The sequence below is a fragment of the Tricharina praecox genome, assembly GCF_024521635.1.
Source record: "Tricharina praecox strain CBS 144465 chromosome Unknown BZA05scaffold_15, whole genome shotgun sequence".
In the NCBI taxonomy this organism is placed as follows: Eukaryota; Fungi; Ascomycota; class Pezizomycetes; order Pezizales; family Pyronemataceae; genus Tricharina; species Tricharina praecox.
Window position 1 is genome coordinate 225,045 of NW_026250417.1, and position 14,918 is coordinate 239,962.

Genomic DNA, 14,918 nt, shown 5'->3' on the forward strand with positions numbered 1-14,918 from the left:
AGGGTGGTGGATTCAGTGAAAGGAGTTATCGGAAGGAAGGAAAGGAAGAGGAGGCCGTGTTTTATCAGGTGTCGTCACGCTTTGGCCGACAGTCTCAGGTCATGCAGAATCAAAAACCATGGTATCACGACATCGAATTTAAAGACCGAGTGAAAAACCATGCCCAGACCCATTCAGGCTTCTCTTGCTTCTCTCCTTACCATTCTCCTCTTTCTTCTCCGTTGCTACATACTACGATATGACCGTACTAGCCTTTGAAGCAGTAAATTTCCAGCGATAGCATTGCCAGCGTTCCTCATAGTCTGGTCCGGATTGCCTCTGTCCGATCCCGTCTGCCGATAAATCAGGATCGACCCTGACAGACGGAGCAGTGTATTGATATATCAGGGCCTCACGGAATGTATGGAACAAACTACCATCATCTTGTGCCCGCTCAATGAATCAAAGTACACTTAAATCAGAGGGGGCTCGTTAACAACGGACTGGGGGCATATCATACCTCTTCAGGTGATCAGGCTGTCACAATGAAGAGAAGGGAAGAGCTTCTTTGTCGAAGGACACATGGAAGAGGCTCGATGTATGCAGAATATAGCTTCCTAACCGTGGAATCACAGTTTCTCAACTCATGCGCGGATATTGTCCGTGATCAGCACCGAATTTAATCAAGGTCTGAAAGCAACTGGACAGGACTCTCAAGTTCCCAGTAATGATCGGACGAAAACTCGGCACCCAACCTTGGAATTTTGGAACTGCCGCATAATGTCTCAGTGACCGTTGATGATGCACATGTTAACTGCAGCTTGGTTCCAGGATGTTTAGCGTAACCTCTTCAGGCTCATGCATGCACAACCCACTTAGCGCATTGGCTCTGAAATTTTCTGTGAGCCGCAACAATTAACTTCACCTCGCGGCCACCATTTCCACCTCCTACCAAATCACAACTCCCACCAAACCACAACCACCGCCTCAAACCCACAACTTACAACCCACAAGAACCATGGAAATCGACCAGCCAGAGCCGCGGGCGCAAAGCCAGGTGCAAGTCAAATTCGTGACACGAGACACCGAGATCTCCGTGCCGACCGCGCCGATCCTGGTTCCAAGCAAGTGAGTGAGTTCTCCCTCCGCCATTGGGATTCCAGCCGCCTAACCGCCATTCCTCGCAGCCTGAAGCGTCTGGGTCTCTCGCAAGTAGTGAACCACCTGCTCGCCTCCTCGCAATCCATCCCCTTCGACTTCCTCGTGGACGGCGCCTACCTCCGCAGCACGATCGACGCCTACATCCTCGAGAACGGGCTGTCGTCCGAGAGCGTGCTGACGCTCGAATACGTGCGGGCGGCGGTGCCCCCAAAGTTCCTGACCTCGTTCCAGCACGACGACTGGGTCTCCTCCGTCGCCGCGTCAACCGCAACCAACAAGCAGCGCGCCCCCGTGGTGCTGACGGGCTCGTACGATGGTATCGCGCGGGTGTGGAACACGAGCGGCGCGGTGCTGTGCGAAGCCGCGGGCCACCAGGCAGCGATTAAGGCGGTCAAGTGGGTCGACGGGGACTCGTTCGTGACGGCGGGGATGGACCGCGCGCTGCGCGTGTGGCGCTACACCGCCGACTCGACGGTCGAGGCGGGGGTGAAGGCCGTCGCGGAGTACGTGGGCCACAAGGCGACGGTCGAGGCGCTCGCTGTCGACGCCGCGACGAAGCGGATCCTGTCGGCGTGCGCGGACGGAAACGTCGGCGTGTGGAGCTCGGTCCCGAAGGAGTCCCCCGCTGCGCCTGAGGTCGAGCTCCCCGCGAGGACGAAGAAGCGGAGGCTGGCGCAGACAGGGCCGAGGGTTGCGCATTACGGTGCGCTGCAAATGCTGCAAGGTCATACCGCGCCCGTGTCGGGTGTCGCGTTTGCACCACAGGATTCGTCGGTGGCGTACTCGGTCTCATGGGATCATACGATTAAGACGTGGGATCTGACGACGATGGTCACGATCGACACGAAGACTACACAGCACCCCATCCTGAGCCTGTGCGCTATGAAGTCGCTGAATATCCTTGCGTGCGGCTCGTCCGCGAGACACATCATCCTTCACGATCCGAGAGAGTCGGCGCAGGGTGTGAGCGCGGCTACGTTGAGAGGTCACTCGAATGCGGTGGTGGGGCTGAGTGCGAACCCCGAGAATGAGTGGCAGCTTGCGTCAGCAGGTCACGATGGAACTGTACGGGTGTGGGATGTCAGAGCTTCCAGCAGTGGGAACCTGTTCACCATCAACAGAGAGGGTGAAGGGTTGAGCGGGAACGAAAAGGTGTTTGATGTGGAGTGGAGCTCGGTGGGCATCGTCAGTGGAGGAGAGGACAAGCGCGTGCAGATCAATGCTACACCGAGGGGACAGGATGTAACGGTGAATAAGCCATAGGGGGAGGCGGAGGGAATACTGGCGTTCAAAAGCATCATTTAGAAACCATAGAACAACCAACCCGGGTATAACTCTAATATCTGAACAAACACCGTTCCGCTTGTCAGCATCCGTATCACTACCATCTACATGTAGAGCAGAAGCAAATAAACTCCACCGGTCAATCCACACCCATATAAAACCCGCAACGCCATTTACCCTTTTACAGCTTTTCAAACACGGCCTGCATCCAGCGTCTATACATCTTGATCTTCCTAGTCCGATTGACCAGCATGCGCTTATCGGTAGCCAAGCTCTCGACCTTGAAACCGCCGTACCCATCCTCTGCATCCTGCGCGGGCAGATCCGAGCCCTCGCGGAACACACCCGAGAAGATCTCGCCCAACTGCTCCTCCTCGAAGAAATACACCCTTGTGCCGTCGCCGCGGATGTAAAAGTTCTCATCGAGGTATCTCCCTCCCTTGAACCTTACCTGGGCGAGGTCATGGCGGCCATAGTCGCGGAACAACACCTTCCCACCCGGCTTCAGCATCCGCCGCACGTTCCGCAGCGCCGCGATCCACTGCGACGGCGCCAGCGCCGAGAACACAAACACCATGATCACGATGTCGACCGAGCCCGCCTCCACCCCCTCCGGCAGCGTGTCCTCCGCCGAAAGGTCGTACACACTGGCGCGCACATTCCCCTTGGGCTCGTACTGTGCATACAGCTCCTGGGCCTTCACGACCGCGACAGCATTCGGCGCGAAATCACACCCATGGATGCAAAACCGTGGGTTCGTATTGATCTGGAGCACAGGAAACAGGGTATTTCCCGCGCCACAGCCGAGTTCGACCACGACGCACGGCCCGTACTCCTCACCAGTCGCGGCACTCAGGATCGGAAACTCCTGCTGAAGCCACTTCCGGTCCTTGAAGAAGTTCTCGCCGTTGTTCTTGTAGAAGATGTCCCACCACTTGGCCGGGTTGCCGTTGAACCGCGCCTTGTCATGCGCGCTCACGGGCTTCGCGCGCTGCGCCGATAGCTGCTCTTGCGTGAACGCGGCGTACTCGTCGTCGATCTCGACGTGGTCCCATGCGTTGAAGGAGAAGGGATCGTCGGTCGGGAGGAGGAGTCTTTTTTTCCCCAGGAATCAGCAAGGGCGCGGGAGGGGGGGAGGGGGGGAGAGGGTGAGGGGGCACGGAGCGCATATCATACCTCGAGCCGAATTGGAAAGGATCCGAAACCTTGGGGCCGTCGGGCTTTGCGTTCGCGGGCACGGAGGTCTGCTCCTGCTCCTCCTTGGCGTCAACGCTTTCCTCTCCCTCTCCCGCCGCCGCAGCAGGGTCCGCGATGGCGAGAGTCGACAGCTCCGGCAGGCTGTCCCTGGGACTCGACGACGACGACGACGACGGCATGGTCGCGTGCTCAGGTGGAACTTCCGGATCTGTGGTCATGGTGTGTATGGTATCCGTCCTTGCTGCGTGCGTGCGGGGGGGCGGCGAGGGTTGGAAAGGTTCGGACAAGACAAGACGGGTCGCGCGCCTGCACCTGCAGATGATAACACGCCCCGCCAAACTCTTACCCCACCACTGCCAGGCCGCGCCACAGAGCCTCACTAGTTAACGAACTAGAGGCGTGCGAGTGAGTGCGGCCGGAGCGTTTCGGCGGGAGTGTTTCGCAGAGTACCCGCGGGAGATTGGCTTTTCGCTGCTCTGTGTACTCTAAGTACTCTGCTCACATACCTTCCCGGTTTTCTTCTGCTTGTTTGTGAAATCTTGATTCTTGGGATATGTATGGGCAGGTGGTACTGCACCGTACTGTACTGTACCACGCCATCAGTTTCGTCATGCAATAATTCATGTCCAGGGTGAATGAATGGGGAAAGCCTGCCAGCCATCACCATTTCTGAACACTGGACACCCATACCAGCCTCCGGATTTCCATGACGGAGCGCTGCTCACCTCCTCCGCGCGAATTGTCACTCGGTCTGCGTTTATTAACCGAATCGTTTCCCCGAACTGTAGAGTGCCCATGCGGAAGAGATGCACGCCAGCCACCACCGCCGGCTATGACAAAATGTCGATGAATCAAAATTCGAGAAATGAGAATTCGAGAAAAGTGGAATAAAACGGATAATCGACCGATTGGGAGCGAGAGTCAAGGGGATTGGGGGGTAAACAGATACCGACTGGTTGGCGCGGACTGGACGTCTGACATGGCCTGGCCTTGCACCTTGCTTTCCCTCTCTTGTGCGTTTTACCGAATTAGATATCATCAATTCAACCACACCATCACCGCTGCCACTGCCACTGCCACCACCATTACAGTTGCTACCACCACCGCCAAAACAAGCATCCCAGTCCTCCCCTGCCCGGGTATTCCCATTCCACATGTAGACTATTTTATTATCATTATTGTGCGGATGACCGTTGCGTTTGGGGGGGGGCTGCTTCATGATGCCTGGCCTGGCCGCCTCCCACATACCCCGTTGCTTTCGCCCCATCCTGCCTGTTTCCATTCTGCCTCCCGCCTCATCCTCCTCCTCCTCCTCCTCCTCCTCCAGATGTCCCCGCGATCTCAGCGGCTAGGCTGAATAGTGCTCTGATCTCTCGACTACTACGACATTTTGAATTCTGACAGCGGAACGGACGGAACATGGGATCGCATCACTCGGTTCCACTCCTGGTCGACGACGGCGTTGGGGGCGGCGGTGGGGGGAACGAGAAACAAAAACGGAAGCCCGGAGATCGACGCGGGAGACTGACGAAGCCGCGGACCAACACCAACACGGAGTCGGGGCAGTGCCTACCGTTCGTGTCGAAGCTGGCCGCTCTAGGGGTACTCTCCTCACGGCGGCCCGCAACAGCGCCAGGATCAACAGCGGTCCGGCCGGACGACTTCCTTCCTCCTCCCCCGCTCCCAATCGCACCCACTCCTCCTCCGCGGGAAGCATATCGGACGGGACGACCGCGGCCCCTCAGCTACGGACTGTACCGAAAAGACTCGCTGCGGGGCGCCGACGATAATCTGCAGGCAGCCGTCCCGGACCTCAGCATGCCGCTCCGTCGGCGCTCCACGTTGCTGGCCGCGCCGCCCGCAACAATCTCGCGGAAGCCCCACCCACCCGCACCAGCGCCAGCGCCAGTGTTCGAGATCGACGAGGCACCCTCGCAGCAGCCGCCGATAACACTGCAAGCGTTGGATCTGGCCCTAGCCGTCAACGTGGTCGATCCGCGTAGCGGCACGCCCTCCGGCTACTCGGTACTAGGCAATTTCAAGCGCGGGTCACTGCGCATCATGAACGGCAACGCGTCCCCGTCGCCGGCCCCGAGCCCCGCGCCAACGTCGCCGATGTTGACGGCTCAATTCCACACCGGGGAAGTGCCGCCGCCCTCCATGCTGCTGGAGCAATACATCAATCCGCGGGATAGCATCCGGCTCATCCCGCCATCGCCAAGCCTGTATCCCAGTAGCAACCGCCTCAGTTTCGAGGACAGCCCGCTGCTGGAGTGGACAGAAGAGTACGGCTACGACTACATCGAGCCGCTGTCCCTCCCCGACCTCGCGGCAGAAACCACCGCCCCAACCCCGTTCGAGCGCTTCACCACCGCCACCACGGCATCACCGCAGCGACCCGTAATCCTGCAAACGCAAAGCCCGTACGACTCCGGCTACAGCTCCACGGACTCCACCACGTCATGGCGCACAGCGCAGGAGTCTCTAGCATACGCTCCCGAGCGAACCGCCACCATAGCCGCGCTCGAGGGCGGCCTCTTCGGCTCATCAGCGACGCTGAGAGAACGCAAGTCTTTCCCCGCACCGTCGCCGTCGCCCCTTCAGCGACAGCGGAACAAGCGCCCGGCTCCACGGCCAGAGATGTATGTCAATGCGTATCCTGGCGTCTCCCGCGCTAGCTCGTGCTCCGCCGCCGCCGCTGCCGCTGCGCCAGATACCCTCGAGAGGATCACCGGGCAGGAGTATTATCAGAGGTTCTCGAGGAGGAGGAATAGTACGCTGGTTACGTAGAGGACTGGAGTTTTCGTTTGTATTTACTTTAGCTTTTACATCTTTGTTTTTGCGGCGTTGGGTAGTTAGGCGTTGGTTGAGTTGATTGAGTTGACCTTGGGACTGGAATTTTTATATAATCGCGATGGATTGGATTTGGATTTTTGGTGGGGTTTTTGGTGGGAGCAGGTATTTTTCCTTCTTTCCTTTTCTCTTTTTGGACATGATGAAATGTGTGGATGTGGAAGTGGATGGCGGATGCGGGATGCGGACTGACGTCAGTGGAATGGATGGAATGGATGGATGAGATCTACGCATGATGATGATGACGATGATATGATATTTTGCCCGTTGTATGTATCGTACCAGTACTGAGTAGAGTACTACATATGATGGTCCACTTGCAGCCGAGATCTCCGAAAGCTTGCGTCGTACGGAGTAGAGTAGAGTGCTTGCGGATTTGCTGCATGGCGGGATGACGAAACGTATCGACGTTAACTTTACTTTGCTTTGCTTTCTTGGTTTGTGAAGGTGGATGTGAAGATGGAGGTGGTGGTAGTGGTTTTTTTGTTTGGTCATCGTAGCATTCTTATCAGATCATGGCTGTAGAGTACACACGTCCGGTTCCACACCACTGCACGGTCTCCGACCGCTGGCCGCGAGCTCGAGGTGGGTTCCCCGTTGCTGGGGGAAAATGGCGGAGCTTGGGCGGCCAAGGGCGCCGGGCGGGGTGGGGAGGTGTGTGGGGGTAACTATGCGGGCAAGTGGCTGGTGACTTGCTGAGGAAGTGTGTGGAGTGCGTGCGTAAGTACACTGCGTACTCGTGTGATCGCCTACTCTACATCTTACCCACACACACCGGTGACCGGTATGATACCGAAATCGATCACTGAACCAACCGCCATCCTGGACTGGACTGGATGCTTGGCGGCAAATACCGAAGTACTTACCGACCTCAGACAACGGAGTGGGGAGTTCTCGGAATCTCGGGGGTGAGGGATGCGTGGTGCGGATCACCCGTTCACAACTGGCGATTCGGACGGAGATCGAGGGCGGGGATGGAGGGTGGGGATGGGGTTTTGAGTGTATGTAGATAGGTATCTAACGGTTGTTTAAAGTTTTGAAGTGGGGGGCGGACTGCTGCAGCCTGCAGGGCTGAGGACTCAGCAGATGTTAATGGCACGTCAATTGGTCCATGACTCTAGTCATGCGGTCGTCAAGCATTTCATTTAGTCAGGCGGAGACGATGATCGTATGTACTGTACCGTACGTACTCCGAGATCAGCCGTAACTACCGTACCTCATTCCGTTCATGCGCCCATATACTCATCCCACTCATCCCACTCATCCCACTCATGCTTCCCCGTCCCGTCCTAACTATCCGAACTGCGTGAACCCCGCCCGTTCTCAGCCCAGCCAGCCCCGCCCCGCACCAGCCCCCGCACCAGCCCCCGCACCGCCTTATCTCAGCCCCGCACCATCTCAGCCCACAGTCATCCGGCATGCGGACTCGTCACCTTTCGACCTTTCAAACGCCCTGCTTCGAAAAACGAACCATGACCGACAGCGGCCCCGAGAATCGGCATTAAGTAAGTAAACGCTTGCGCACCCAGCTGACGTCCGGAGGCTCACGTATGTACACTGTACAGCGACAGGTGTGTCCCGCTATGTAGAAGAGTAAGTGGTTGGGGAGACGGTGCTCCCAGACAGTCGGGAATTCTAGGATATATGTTTAGGTAGCTTGATGCGGTACCGCAGACGGTTGGCGTATGTACACATGTAGACTGTCACTTTCAGAGAGGAAGGTGACAATCATCTGTTACCTAACTTGAGTGGTCTGAAGGCTGAAGCTTTTTTGAAGTTCCGTTCCCCCATGCGATGGCGTTGCAGGTACAAACGTTGATCCTCCCGTCCCCGGTGAAAGATCGACTCGCGAACGTACCATAGACTGGGGAAACAGCCGGAGTAGTGTATAGTAGGTATCCTAAATGATGGCAGTGTGTATTATAACTCTGGTCAGCAGTTAGATAACGGGGGCGGGGGGGAGGAGGTTCAACGCAACCTCCGCGTCGTAGCACCTATTCCGGTCCCAGTCTCTCAAAACTCCTCGAGCCATTTTGCTTTGCTTGTTTGTCCTGGGTGTGCTCAAGCTCGACAGTCGACTCGGCCGACCAGTTCCGATATCGCATTCGGCCTCCGAATCGAGACGAGAGGATACGATGCCAGGCGAAACTGCCGGCCGCGCGTTTTCTACTTTGTTGAGGGGATAGGGATCAGGAAAACTGCTGCGGACATCGAGATTCGAGACAGATGCGGTGGATGCATGAGTAAGTACTATACATTATGTAAGTAAGAAGTGTGTAAGTACATGACATGTACTCGCTTATGAGGGACGAATAATGCGCTCACGGGGCTGGAGACTCAGATATATAAGCTGACATAATTTCTCAGCTGGTGATATGTTCTTGCATAAGGTTATATAGCATCCACGACATTCTCACGACCGCAGAACGCAGAACATTTGATGATCATGCGGAGAGTATCGACTATGGTCATTCTTACTTACCTCCTGGTAGTTTCCTAGATGCTCATCGGTGCACCGCTGATTATCGTGCCGAGCAGTGATTTTTGTTGGTATATACGGTATGAACTGTAGATGGAGAAGAGCTCAACGGAGCCGACACGGCGGAACGACGAGATGACGAGGCTCTTTGCTAAGCGAAGACGGTGCTGTAGTGAAAGCTCTAGTTACTTGGCACGTGCTAAACAAATCTACGGCACAATGGTGACACTGTATAATTGTCAAAACTAATCTGCCTGTTTCGATTACCTTACATACTTAGGAGGTATGTAGATGACTTCAAACTTCAAACTTTAAAGGAGGTATCCGGATTTAAAAATACCATGTGGCGAATGATGGGAATTGGGAACAATATTCGGAATAATGTTCCGCCGAGGGCTAGAGCTAGAGCGTGGCTGTTATGGACATTGTGGGATAGAATTTCCAAGATCATGAAATTCATCACTCCCGTTTGAGGAACGATAGGTACTACTAGAGCACCTGAGGGTAGCTCGGTCCGATTCACCTGGCCTTTGCTATGCATATCCGCCGAGCCCGGCCAGTCAAGGCTTTTGGGAACACGATATCGGGCCGTGATTACCGCGGTTCCGAAGTTCGACGGGAGATCTAATCAGAGAACCGCCTCCATTCCGTATATACCGGTAGAATGTAGTTCTTCAACGGTGCGGCCTCATGTTGCATCACTCGTCGCAAGTAGCTAAGCTTTCGGTGCTCCGGTCGCGCCAAGCCACTAACCGGCCGGACCAGCAACTAGACTAGCGCATTCAGAGCTCCTACATCGGTGAAGACCTTCAGGAGTGTTGCAACCTCTCTGCAGTGACCATTTCAAGCTCAATGGCAGTTCGCATCCTCCACAACGACTACCCACACCGGTCCGTCGCGCTCGTCAGTCCATCCTACACACTCGTCTTCCACCATTCCAGCGGGAACACCAAAACCTCGGAGTCCAAATGCGCCGTCGAGTTCTCCGCGACGGAGAATGTCGACCTGGCGGACTATAATGTCCTCTCAAACCAGCCGTGTCTGGGATGCCTCGGTATCATCAATATCGGACGGGATACGTTCCTGTGCACCATTTCGCTGTCGAGAGAGGTCGCGCAGGTCCGCCCGGGGGAGATGGTGTATCGGATCCTGGGGATCGAGTTTCGTATGTGAATGCTCGTGGAATGGGCGGGACGGAAGACCGGGGGTGAGGGCTAAACGTGTACGGATGGCCAGACTGTCTCAACCGCAGCGACTACGACAATTTCCTCGAGAACGAGATCAATCCGTATCCGGTCGAGAGCGACGGCTGGGACCAGGGGCGATCGCAGCAGCCGATAGGTGTCGAGCACCCATGTCTCGCCTTGAAAAAACTCCTCAGCGACGGAACGTTCTACTACTCTGGCGACTTCGACCTGACCAGTCGCCTACAGGACCGCTCGATCTCGCTCGATGACTTCGATATCGGCTCGTTTGATCCCGGGTTCATGTGGAATTCCCACATGATTGGGTCGCTGCTGCAGTTTCGCTCGCATCTGGGTGATGAGGAGAAGGGCAGGCTGGATCATGCCGGCTTTTTGACGTGTGTGATTAGAGGGTTTGTGGAAAGTCTTACCATTCAGCGGCCGACCACTAGGATGGAGGGTAGGAGCCGGGCGACCGGGCTTCCAGCAAGGTTGACGTTGATTTCGAGACTGAGTTGTCGGAGAGCCGGGACGAGGTTCAATGCGCGCGGCATTGACGACGACGGTAATGTAGCGAATTTTGTCGAGACTGAGACGGTGATATGGAATCCGTCTTCCGGCCACCCGGCACGGGCCGTCGCATTCAGTTACTGCCAGATCCGCGGGAGCATACCGATATTCTGGGAGCAGCAGACGGGGATCTTGCCGAATCAGCAGAAAATACAGATCACGCGATCACCGGAGGCGACGCAGCCGGCGTTCGATAAACACATTGAGGGGGTGATACTGAAATATGGTTCTGCACATATCGTAGATCTCCTTTCGGAGACCAAATCCGGCGAGATCGAGCTGTCGACTAGATATAGACTGCACACCCAACACGTGTGCGGTCGCGGGAATGACAAAACTATCCGGGATCTACTGCGTAGCACTGAGTATGACTTCCATGCACAAACCAAGGGGCCGGCTGGGTACGAAGCGGCCAGTCAGATCCGAAGGATTGTGGAGGACTCCTCGGATGCGTTTGGATACTTCCTGATGGAGGGTGCGTCCGAGGGCGAGGATGATCCGAAGGGAAGCTTCGTCGTCGTGTTGCAGCAGGAGGGTGTCTTCAGAACCAACTGCCTGGACTGCCTGGACCGCACAAATCTGGTCCAGGGAATACTGAGCAAGTCGGCCGTGGAGGCGTTCTTACAGCAGCGCGCGGAGGTCGTGGGTCATGACTTTTGGATGCAGCATTCGACGCTGTGGGCCGATAATGGTGATGTTAGTTTCCTCCACTCCCTCCTCTTCGAAGCAGCAGTTGATGGGAATGAATACGAAAGGCACTCTCCAAGATCTACGCCGGCACCGGTGCCCTCAAGTCGAGTTTCACCAGGACGGGGAAGATGAGTCTTGCGGGAGCTTTCGCGGATGCCCGGAAAAGTGCCACGCGCGTGTATATCAATAATTTTGCAGACAAAGATAGACAGAATACCATTGATGTTCTACTGGTATGGGTCCACAAGTGATAGAATTTGGAAACGCATTATTCTTTTTTTGCTTACTTTTGGCCCCGGTTTGGTTGTGTAGGGTAGACTTGTGGGCCAGGAACCGGTGTCTCTATATGATCCGGCGAATGACTATGTCACCGCGGAGTTGAATAAGAGGTTGATCCTTCTACATCTGCACGCTGGAGCGTATCTGATACGGACGAAATAGATCCTCCGAATTCACCACCGAACTGCCGGTCCACATCTACGCCGGCACCTTCAACCTCAACGGCAAGACCACCGGCATAGACCATGACCTGACAGAATGGCTCCGCCCGCCGTTTCTCAGCGACGTGGAAAAGAAGCCAGAGCTGGTCGTCGTGGGCTTCCAGGAAATCGTCGAATTGAGTCCGCAGCAGATCATGGCTACTGATCCCGCCAGAAGAAAGCTGTGGGAAACAGCCCTGCTTAAGTGTCTCAACCGGGATAACGATGATCCGTATATCCTGCTGCGAGGTGGACAGCTGGTTGGTGCGGCGCTGCTGATTTTTGTGCGCTCGTCGGTTATTGGGGAGATCAAGAACGTGGAAGGGAGCTTGAAGAAGGTACGCATTTTGCCGTGAGGGTTCCAATGATGAGTGCTGACAGATTTATGGACCGGCCTGTCCGGCAACGCGGGCAACAAAGGTGCCGTCGCGATTCGGATGGAATACGCCAGCACTCGCCTCTGCTTCGTAACCGCGCATCTCGCCGCGGGCTTTTCCAACTACGACGAGCGGAACAAAGACTACGCCACGATCGCCAACGGACTCCGCTTCCAGCGAGGCCGCAAGATCGAAGACCACGATGCCGTCATTTGGCTGGGCGACTTCAATTACCGCATTGGACTCCCTGATGAGAAAGTCCGGAAGCTCGTCGAGATAGGCGATCTGCAGACGCTTTACGATAACGATCAGTTGCAGAATGCGATGGTTGCGGGATTGACATTCCCATACTATACGGAAAGCAGGATCAATTTCGATCCTACGTATAAATATGATATCGGTAGCGATGATTATGATACCTCGTTTGTTGCCCTGCGCCTTACTCCCGCAGTCAATGGCTGATATCTTTGCCAGTGAAAAACGCCGAATCCCAGCCTGGTGTGACCGCATCTTGTGGAAAGGAAAAGGACTGGAGCAATTGACGTACGGCTGCGCCTCAACAATAAGATTTTCCGACCACCGCCCCGTGTTTGCAACGTTCAAATGCACGGTATCAGTCGTCAATGACATAGTCCAGACACAGCGGAGTAGGGAGTTGTACCTGAAGTACCAGGCAGGCAAAAAAAGTGGTGGTGTAGAGGTGGAGGATTCGCTGCTAGATGATGAAGAGGACGATCTCCTCGACTTTCAGCCGTTGGCGCCTGGGTGTATGCCTCCCCTCTCCTCTCCTCCAAGTCGATGGTAGCTAAAGATGTGCTCGCAGTACCTCCGCCGAGTTCCGAAAAGCAAAAATGGTGGCTCAACAATGGTCTCCCCGCAAAATCCACCGTCGCCCCACCGCAAGGAACGGTCCCGAATCCGCACCGCCCACCCAACCCCTTCACAGAGACGGCAGAGCCCGACTGGGTCAAGATCGACTCCGCCTCCATCAAAAAGCCTGTCGCGCCGCTTCCCCCGCCCACAAGAAAACTCCCGCCACCCTACGACCCCTCCGCACTTCCCACCCTCGGTGGTGGTGGGACGGGAAGGCACACATCCAATTCCTCCGTCTCCAGCAGTAGTGCGGGTAAATCCTCAAAACCGCCGATCCCGCAGAAGCCGTCGGTGTTGCGACGGAAGAGCTTTGAGGGGAAGAACCACAGCTTCGACGGTGGAGCGGGAGGGATTGGCGAGAGAGATATTTACCCGCCCCCACCCCCGAGGAGGGTCATGACTATAGGCATGGAACCGCCGCCAAGCGTGAAGAGGAAACCGCTGCCGCCACCGGGGCTCCCGCCAAGGCCGAGTGTGGATCTCATGGGTGGCGAGGAGCCGATGATCGGAGGCTGGGAGCCGCTGAAACCGTCATGATTGGCAGTTGGCAGTTGGTTGTAAGGTGTCGTTGCTTTGAGCGTGAGTGCGTTTTTGTATGGTATGGCAATTGTGGATGGCACGTAGCTAGGCTTAAGATGGTCTGATTGAGATATACACGTGGCAACACCTGGGTTTCGGTTTGATTGCAGGGAGCTAGAGTCTGGAGATAATCATGCCCGTCCGCTTTGCCGTAGTGAGGTCTTGAATCAAAATTCACAATACCGAACGCCGAAAGATCCGCTGATCCTCCGTAGAGACTCGATCCTCGATGCGCAATCAACAGCTTAGCCTGGAGCTTTGCTGTTCCGTAACCCCGTAACCCCATGTCAAGGTATGCAAGTGTGGAGAGGGGAAGCTGCGGGAGTGATGTGGTTTATATATTGCCGTTCCGGAAGGACATTGTAACATGAAAGGATTAGCAGTTCGACATGGCATGTCACTCGGTACAGAATTTCGAGGCCGAATTTTTTAGCAGATGGCAGAAATGGAGAGAAATGTGCAGCAGCTTGCGCATAGATATCCAACAGCTGTCAATACTGCCTTGTGCTATGGGATGCAGAGCGGCAACCGGCTTCCCAGTGGGTAGAGGAGCAAGTCGGTGGTCACCTCGGACCCCCAAAATAGGGAGTCAGTCACGACCCCCAAGGGTTCGGAGTCATCAGTCCTTGAGGTCAAGGCACCCGAGGGGAGAGCAACGGCCAAGGTAAGCACGGTGAACCAGCTGCCGAGGTGGATGAGTGCACATGCTGAGGTTGGAGATTGTGTTGTGGACACAGGCAAGTAGATTCTGTTGAGGGTGTCGGGAGAAAGCGTGTGAGCAAGCGTGCGGTCGGACCCACACCGCACCCGACTCGCACGTGTCTTGAAGTCGGCCGGCGAGCTTCGATTCTCACCTACCCTCGTTCCCAGCCCTAAGCCCCCAGTCAGCTAGCTACTTCCCGTCGGCGAAATCGGCCCCCCTAGAACACCTAGAACACCTATAAAACCCCCCGTCCCCACCCACCCTTCCTCCTCTTTTCTTTTCTTCTTCATACTTACCTTGATGCGACTTTGCTGGCTCATCGATCAGTAAAGCTCCAGGGATAAGGTTCTCATTGCACAGCGAGAATCGAGTCTCTGCGAATGATCTTAGGGTCTTTCGGCATCGCAATTTTTGATTTCTTCCTTTTTTGATGAAGGCGTTTTCCATCGGTTACTTGGGTGCTCTGTGAGGCCGAGGTGGCGAAGGAGGATGGTATGGAGGATCTGCGGC

General features: G+C 55.7%; 4 protein-coding genes across 4 annotated transcripts; 3 read left to right on the plus strand and 1 right to left on the minus strand.

Moving 5' to 3' along the window:
• The first annotated feature begins 617 nt into the window (after positions 1 to 617).
• BZA05DRAFT_354481 (WD40-repeat-containing domain protein) lies at positions 618 to 2,445 on the plus strand. Its single transcript, XM_051481364.1, has 2 exons — positions 618 to 1,107; positions 1,167 to 2,445. Exons 1-2 carry the CDS (start codon positions 998 to 1,000, stop codon positions 2,401 to 2,403), a joined length of 1,347 nt encoding a protein of 448 aa, XP_051338622.1. The 5' UTR covers positions 618 to 997; the 3' UTR covers positions 2,404 to 2,445.
• A 59-nt stretch (positions 2,446 to 2,504) lies between these two features.
• Positions 2,505 to 4,049, minus strand: BZA05DRAFT_64844 (putative actin-binding protein ABP140). Its single transcript, XM_051488528.1, has 2 exons — positions 3,601 to 4,049; positions 2,505 to 3,518 (listed from the first exon to the last, which is right to left on the minus strand). The coding sequence occupies exons 1-2, from the start codon at positions 3,837 to 3,839 to the stop codon at positions 2,606 to 2,608; spliced, it is 1,152 nt and encodes a 383-aa protein (XP_051338623.1). The 5' UTR covers positions 3,840 to 4,049; the 3' UTR covers positions 2,505 to 2,605.
• A 1,390-nt stretch (positions 4,050 to 5,439) lies between these two features.
• Positions 5,440 to 6,411, plus strand: BZA05DRAFT_445705 (uncharacterized protein; the record flags this gene model as incomplete). Its single annotated transcript, XM_051487024.1, has 1 exon — positions 5,440 to 6,411. The coding sequence occupies one exon, from the start codon at positions 5,440 to 5,442 to the stop codon at positions 6,409 to 6,411; it is 972 nt and encodes a 323-aa protein (XP_051338624.1).
• A 3,349-nt stretch (positions 6,412 to 9,760) lies between these two features.
• On the plus strand, positions 9,761 to 13,865 carry BZA05DRAFT_400493 (SacI homology domain-containing protein). Its single transcript, XM_051483900.1, has 8 exons — positions 9,761 to 10,118; positions 10,190 to 11,403; positions 11,463 to 11,630; positions 11,710 to 11,786; positions 11,839 to 12,213; positions 12,265 to 12,675; positions 12,728 to 13,020; positions 13,077 to 13,865. Exons 1-8 carry the CDS (start codon positions 9,806 to 9,808, stop codon positions 13,661 to 13,663), a joined length of 3,438 nt encoding a protein of 1,145 aa, XP_051338625.1. The 5' UTR covers positions 9,761 to 9,805; the 3' UTR covers positions 13,664 to 13,865.
• The last annotated feature ends 1,053 nt before the right edge of the window (positions 13,866 to 14,918 follow it).